Source organism: Alligator sinensis, unplaced genomic scaffold, assembly GCF_000455745.1.
Source record: "Alligator sinensis unplaced genomic scaffold, ASM45574v1 scaffold165_2, whole genome shotgun sequence".
Classification (NCBI taxonomy): Eukaryota; Metazoa; Chordata; order Crocodylia; family Alligatoridae; genus Alligator; species Alligator sinensis.
This window is the reverse complement of record NW_005841965.1, coordinates 291619-299877: the sequence shown is the minus strand read 5'-3', so window position 1 is coordinate 299877 and position 8259 is coordinate 291619. Positions and strand designations below refer to the sequence as shown.

General features: G+C 43.6%; 1 protein-coding gene across 1 annotated transcript in view; it reads right to left on the bottom strand.

Annotated features, from left to right (window-relative positions):
* Window positions 1-8259, bottom strand: part of CCDC34 (coiled-coil domain containing 34) — a 42542-nt gene that overhangs the window by 26504 nt on the left and 7779 nt on the right. The window contains exons 3-4 of the mRNA XM_014518551.2: window positions 3754-3883; window positions 1270-1377 (exon numbers count right to left, since the gene is read on the bottom strand). Of these exons, the coding sequence (XP_014374037.2) occupies window positions 1270-1377; window positions 3754-3883 (238 nt within the window). The remainder of the gene's footprint in view (window positions 1-1269; window positions 1378-3753; window positions 3884-8259) is intronic.

Here is an 8259-nt window from a genome sequence, read left to right as displayed (position 1 = left end):
GGGCAGCACCTGCCCCTGCCCCACTCCCTCTATCCATGTGGGGGCCTCAATCTGCCCCCTCCCCATGCCCTTACCTCCCACAGACTTACTGGCTGGACACTGCTCTCCTAGATGGCAGGCTGCATTCCTGGTCGCGTGCATGCTGTGGCTGTGAGCATGCATGCAGCATTTATTGGTGACATTATCGGCTCCGCCGGTCAAAAAAAGACAATTGCTGATAATGTCAATTTTCCTTTTATCGGTGCCAATCCAATATGGACCAATATATCAGTGCACCTCTAACAAAGATACGTGTATGATGCATATAAATCATGGCACTGTCCATTTTAGTCAAATGCACTTTCCACTAGATTTAGAATAGTGTGTTGTACCTTTTGGGGGAACTAGGGTGTTTTGATCTCTTTTCTGGAGATATTGCAAGAAGTAGAACCATACTGCAACTAAAATGGGACTGATTAAAGAGAAATATATTGTTTGTCCACAAATGATTCAACACTGGGCATGCCTACATGTTCATCAATGTGCCATAATTATGGTGATTTAAATTAGTACAGTAAAAGGTTTGTTATCTGGCATGAGTGGGGTAAGGGGGATACCAGTTATATAAAAATTCTGTTTACTTGAGGGCAGGGATTTTTGGGCCGGACACATGGCAGGGTGCGGGGCAGCACACAGAGTAGTGGCAATGCAGAGTGGTAGGTGGCGGCAGCGAGCTTTCCACACCGCATGCCAGCTTTCCCCCCAGCTCCCCACTGGTCAGCCAGCCAGAAGGAAATTCTGATTAATAGAGTGTTCCGGTTACTTAAATACTGGTTAACACAGCTTTTATTGCATCTGAAATAACACGTACTAACTTAATGTGCTGTAATCAGTGCTATTGTGCATTAGTGCACATGAACACTGTGTGATGCTTAATGCCTACTGGTCTAATTTACTGCGTATTAGCACGGCTTTTGCCAGCCATGCTAATGCGCAGTAGAATTAGTCCAATGAGCATTAAGCATCTCATGTAGACGCACCTACAGAACATACATCTTTCCTTTAGTTCAATGGTGACCTAGCATCTTATTAAAAACTGTAAAACAACTAGCAGAACAAAACCAGCCTCTAGAAGTAGAGCTTTCAGTTCTACTGAACTAGAAAACTCATATTAATATATTGTTCACATCTAAATACTGTACTTTTGAGAGTTTTATATTATAAAACCTTATTTCTAAACCCAGTTATCTTTAAGAATTGTACATGATATTGAATTAAAACAGTATTTACCTCTTCATTCTTTTTCTGTACCCATTCCTTGTGTTTCTCTTCTGCAATCTTTTTTCTTCTTTCAAGTTCCTGCTTTTCTTTTCTTTTCTCCAGTTGTTGATTAATTTCCTAATTAAAGCAAAACGTATACAACTCACTTTGGTTGCTATATGAAAATGAGTCACTTGAAATGCATACAGTTCAGGCTTAAAAGCAGAAGTTCTTCACAGTACGACTGCCCTGAGTAGATTAGATAGGGCAGTGCTTAAAAATGCAATGATAGCACGTCTATACTAACACTCTTAATGATGTTAATATTAGTGGAGTTGAATCAGCACACATAATAGTAGAAAGCTTTTAAAAATTCTCAAGTTAAGAAATAACCAGAAGTCACAGAGCAGGGACCATGACCAAGGTGGGAAAAATTCATAAGGTACATTTCTATTTCTATGGACAAGAAATGTTTCCATTTATTTAATGGGTCTCTAGAAGTCAAAAAACAAAATGGACTTTGATCAAGTTTCCATTAAGAATTCTAACTTCTAATCCAAAAAGCCTAGAACGAACATTGGCAGACAAGGTTCCTTGGGTGAATTTGATATCTTTTATTTTATTAGACCAACCCAAAAATCTAATACAAGATATCAAATTCACCCAAGGAACTTTGTCTGCCTATGTCCTTAGACCAACATGGCTAGAATCTACACCCCTGCAACATGGAAGATATAGAATGAACATTCACATTTTAAGATGAGTTTTATCCTAAATAAATAAATGCAATTTGCATACTATAGCCTCAAAATTGATTTCAAGGTCTTGATCCTGCATTCAACTTAAATAAGAATTTCCATTTCTAATGACTCTTCTTGGATCTGAAGTGAAAGAAAAATTAAAAGTGCCCCTAACTCTTCCGCAAGAGCCCAAAAGAGAAAAATCAAGAAAAAAATAGATTGTTTGAAAATATAATTAATTTCGTATTCTAACAAGATTAAGGCAAGAACCATCTATTGAAGGTCCTGATGAACCTACACTGTAGGGATCCTGTCTTCTCTGCCAGAATGACTGATACCCTAACATATTGTAAAATAGCCTTAATGAAAGAAAAATCCATTCCAATCTACATTGCCTCTGTACAGGATACTTATAAAGACAACAGAAATCTGTAGCTTTAATGTCCCGAGAAAAATTATTTAAAATATTTTTAAAACAGAATCCTAATACTGTTTTTTTATATCCAAGTTATTTCGGGGGTCTGAAAAACAAGTATATAAGCTTTTATCAAAATCACTGCAAATGGTAGGAATGGTTTCAGAATTACAACTTCAATAGATTAAAAATCTTTTAACTCTTCTATTGATTTCTCCCTTGTTATAAGCCTATTTTTATCCTGTGACTATTCTTAAAAATGTGTATGTAAAAAAGGAAAAAACTTGAAGTTATGTTTGTTATTATAGAACATTTCCTCACTTGACATGTATAGAGAAAACTACTATTTTGGTTCTGATCCAGTCTTAGTAAGTACTATTACATATACCACATATTGCACCAAAAATTAGCTTTCCTCAATTAGGAAACAAATGAAAAAGGAAAGTTCAAAAGAACAAGTGAAATGCTAGAAAAGTCAGTATATGTTTTGGGGATTTAGCAAATAATTTCAGCTCCCCAATAACCTTTAACACAATATAAAATATTTTACAATTCTGTAGAATTGCAAATACGCTACAAACTACTGGTAAGCCACACAACTTCTGAGATATATGCTGTACTTATATTGCAAATGGAATCAGTAGATAGAGTCAAATTTGAAGATTGTTCAAGGGTACACAAGGAGAGGCAATGGTAGAGATAAGAAATGAACCCAGTGATCCAATCGGCAGTCTGGTATTTTAACCACTAACCTATACTTTCCCAACCTGCAATGCAATGCAATGCAATAATTAGGGAAAGAACAAGACAATTAACAAACTTCATTCTATTCAGTGTCAGTATTCAAGGATAGGTTATTTTTAAGAAGACAGCAGATAGATGAAGGGAAAGAAATTCTGGATGGAGAGCACTTATTCTGAGAGAAGGTACCAAACTTTTATAAGAGAACACTTAAGCAGTTGACAAACAACCCCTCATGCCTAACCATGTTCCTCAGCATGTCTATATACACGCTCTGTCGTGTTTTATTGCTAAAATGCAGGCGTAGATAACCATAATGAAAATCAAAGTACCAATTATACAAATATGTTTTAATCCCTTAAATCTGAACCATTACCAGATACTTGGGTAAGCAAAGTATATGTACCACATTTTCAATGAGGAATAACTTTTAGAGAAAGAAAAATGAACAAAGCATGAATCACACTGGTGTAGCCAAACACAAAAGCTATGCGTGTCTAAATACATTAAAGATAAAGAACAAAGCTACCTATTTTTCATTATGGAGACGGAAAACTAGTCTTTTGGTGCCTGTTTGTCTGCTGCCAAATCTAAGGGAAAATAATCAGATATACTCACCTCCATAGCTCTGGCTTGTAAGTGGGCACGTAGCTCTCTCTCTTTGCAAATGAACCATTCTTCCCACGGTGAGAGATTTTCTGTCACAGGTGACTGCTTTTTCTTTTCTGCTATTTTAAAGCCTTCAACACTAATGGATTAAAAATAAAGATGTATATTGTGATGATACTACTGTACTTTTTAACAATTTTAATTTCAAAGTTAATTCCAGCAATTGACACAGTGACTCTTACACTGCAACTCTGATAAATTTAATAAATTTGTTCCAAAAGTTATTTGGCACTTGCAGATGTCTTGCTTGTACTCTGTTAAGCAATTTATTTTGGAACCACCTCTAATGCTGTGTTCTGAACGGCTGCCATTCATAAACAAGACAGAAACAAGCAAATATTCCTATACGAGTGGTTCCATCCTTTTCCTTGCATGTAGAGGATGGAAAAGCAAGGGTTGGAAAGTATATCTGCTAAAAATGTTGGCTTATAAAAACTAAGTAATATAATATGCTATTTCTGACTAGGGACAAGACCAAAACCTTGTAACCCTTCAACCCTAACTAACAGGGGTGCACCAATAGAGATTTTGGGGGTCGATACTGATATCCAATTTTAAGAAGGCATATCGGCCGATACCGATTTCCAATACAGCGTGGAGAGCTTCCTCCAGCTGGTAAGACCGTTGTGGTGGAAGGAGGGAAAGGGGAAGGGGCGGGGGGGAGGCAGATTATCCCCCCACCCCCTGTGGTGAGAAAGGGGATAGGGGCAGGGGCAGGCCAGCTGGGGCGGGGTGTGGGACAGAACCGTGGCTCGTCCGGGGGAGGGGAGGCTGCTCCCGCAGTTGCGTGCACCCCGGAGGGGTAGGGCATCTGCCCTCCAGATCTGTGCGGAGTGGGGTAGGTAGGCTGCAGCTGCAGGCTAGAGCCAGGGCTCAGATTTTGCACCAGCACTGCCACGGCCACGGCCACAAGCCCAGCACAGCCCTGGCTCTTCCTGGCACATGGAGGGAGGCAGGGGTTGAGCCAGAAAGAGCCGGGGCTGCACCGGGCACATGGCAGCGGTAAAAGGGAGCTACAGTGAAATTTGGGGTGGCTGCACCCCCTCTGTAGCCCCCGCCCCACCCCAACAAGAAGAGCCCAGCGCAGCCCCAGCTCCAGGCCATAGCTGCACCACCCCAGCTGGCCTGCCCCTGCCCCCTTCCTCACCCCTGCCCCCCATACCCTCTTCCCTCCCCACTCCCCTTCCACCACAATGGACTTACCAGCTGGAAGCAGCTCTCCACACTGCCGAGCTGTGCTCCTTGCTACCTGCATGCACACACAGGAATTTAATCAGCCAAATTATCAGCCCCATTGGGACGATTTCTGATACAACCAATTTTCTTTATATCGGTACTGATCCGATATCGGACCAATGTGTTGGGGCATCTCTGCTAATTAGTGGTCAATAATTGCACACTGATGCGGTCTTGAGCAGCAAGTTGGAGTAGATGACTTAAATATTGTATAGCGGATCCATAGCATCAAGGTACTTGAACTTTAAGAACAAATGCAAGTAGTCCTTATATAATTTTAAAAATCCTTTCTAAACCTTGTACAGAAAAAAAACTTGTTGAGAAATGGATATTTCAAAGAACACTGGATGGAATAGTATAAAGGTTCTGTTAGCACTCTAATGGTATCTTGCATAATTCAACCACAGCTTGCCCATACATAAGTAAGCATCCTAACCTTGTATCAATAAAGTATTTTCATTACTACATACAAATATTCTCTCATACATGAAAGTATGCTTAATAAATGCAGATAAACTTTTATAAGCTACCAATATGTGAGCTTTCTATGCATTTTCTTGCTTATAGAAGCTTCTGTTATTTAAAGGTGAAAATACAAGAATACAAATTTCTTTTCTCTTTCACCCAACAATTTGTGCTGAATGTAAGTGGTTCCTTACCTTCATTTCTCTGAGTTGGTACACTGTCTTATTAAAGATGTTTCTGGAGCACCCAGAAATTAATGGTACAGTATTAGTGCACCTATGCATCAGACCATATCATATCAGCACCAATAAAAGAAAAATTGACATTATCGGAAATCGGCCTTTTTTGGTTTTTGTGGCCAATAAAATCACCGATAAATGCCGTGAGCCACAGCATGCACAGGGCCAGGAGTGCTGCCTGACAACATGGAGAGCAGCGTCAGGCTGGTAAGTCTATTGTGGAGGAGGGGAAGAAAGTAGTGTAGAGGGGCAGACCAAGGCTTCCACAGTGAGGGAAGGAGTGGGGCTGGCACTGCCCAGGCAGGGCGGGGCAGGGCATGGGACAGAGCCGTGAGCAGCTCGTCCAGGGAATGTGGGGAGGGAGGGTGGCTCCTGTCACTGCATTCACCCTAAGAAAGCATGGGGGGGCATGTGCGCCCCAGATCTGCGTGCAGGGCAAGGGTGGGCTGCTGCTACAGGTTGGGGCCAGGGATAGTGCCGGGCTCTTCCTGCCAGGGTTTGGACCAGGGCTGTACTCAGGGAAGACAGCGGTGGTGCTTGGAGAGGGGCTACAGGGTGGGCTGCAACCACCCCAAAATTCGTGGTAGACCCCACCCCCGCTCCCAGCAGCACTGCCATCTATCCTGAGCGCAGCTTGGCCCAAACCCCATGCTGGGAAGAGCCTGGCACCACCTCTGGCCCTAACGACAGCCTACCCTCACCCTGAACACAGATCTGGGGGGGAACATACCCCTCCGTGCCTTCTCAGGGTACGCACAGCAGTGGGAGCCGCCTCCACACCGGACAAAGCGTGGCCGTGTCCCGCACCCCACCCATGCAACGCCTGCCCCAGCCCCAGAACCAGCCCCACTCCCTCCCTCACCACGGAGGCCTCACTCTGCCCCCCACGCCCCTTCCCTCCCCCTCGCCCCTTCCACCATAACAGACTTACCAGCCAGATGCTGCTCTCCATGCTGCCAGGCCACATACCAGCAATCGGATCGGTATCAACCAATATGGCTCATTAAAAATCGGCCATTAGTATCAGCCCAAAAAATCTCTATCAGTGCACCCCTATGGTACAGTAAACTCTGGTTAATACACCATAGGATTATTTGCCACCGTGGCCTAATTTGTTGTTTGTCCTGTGCCCCCTCCCCCTCTCTCCACCTGATGTTAACACCTGATAACTGGTCACTACTGGAAAAATTTGCCATTATTAACATATCCTGTGGAATAATAAATTAACTAGAGTTTACTGTACAATATTGCCAAGATAAACTGAATCTTTATTTAAAGAATGTTCATTTTTAATATGTGAAAAGTGTTGAAGATTCAAAAGCAATGGCACTATTTGGACTTCAAATGTAGTCTTATTTATTTTCATTAGTGACAACTGCAAGTTAGAAACATGAAATTACCGTATTTACTCAAATCTAAGATGAAGTTTCCTCCCATGCAGCATGGATGGGAACCTCTCATTTTAGATTCGAGTATGAACCATACATGGTATAGGGGGGCACAAGGGGAAAGGGTACACAGTGCTGGGGCGACCAAAGGGAAGGGGTGCACAGTACTAGGGAGAGAATGGGGAAGGGGCGTGCAGTCTGGGTGGCAGCACAGGGGAAAGGACAGCAGGGGAGTGCAGGGCAAGGGATGCATGGAGCATAAGAAAAGGCCCCGGGGGAAGGTGGGGAAGCATGGAAGGGGCACAGGGAATGAGGTGTGCAGCACAGGTGGAAATGAGAGGGATAGGATGCATGCTGCTGGGGGGGGAACATGGGAAAGGTGTGTCCAGTGCAAGAGGGGAGCACAAGGGAAAAGGGTAGCAGGGGGAGGCACCGAGGGGAATGGGCAGCAGGGGACGCAAGCAACAAGGATGGGGCAAAAGGGCTGTGAGGCAGGCTGCCTGTCCCCCAGCTCCTGCTTTCCCTGCTACTACCTCTCTGGGGCAGTGGTGGGGTGTTTTGATAACACAGGGGTGCGCACTTACTTTGTCTGGAGGAAGGCTTAATGAGACTTGGTGAGATGTCGAAGGCTACAAGAGTAGCTCCACCCCTTGACAGGTAGCCCCCCCCCCGCAGGGTGCCACCTTGGGACCCAAAGTCCCGCCCCAACCCCTGACCTTTGTCTCTGGTAGCCCCTCACGTTGCCCCCAGAAATACTGTTTTTGGCAAGGTTTTGCCATCTTGGAACTGGAAAAATACCAAATCATATATTATAAACAATGTTTGATTTTTGGTATATTTTGTTCTAAAAATATTTTTGTCCTTTTTTACGTGCGTTTGCATAGTGTATATAGAGCTAATCACAAAATAGCTCAAAATAAAGTCTTATGCTTGTATGTGTGTGTGGGGTGTGCTTGGGGGGGCTGGATGTGTGGTGGGGGGGTATGTGGGATTTGTGGAGGGGTGTGGGTGGGTACGGTGTTTGAGGGAAGATGTATGGGCATGGTGAGGTGTGCGTGGGACATAGACACACATGCACGTGTGCCCTAGCAGTGACAGCCCTCCCACACACTGGGCAGGGCAAACAG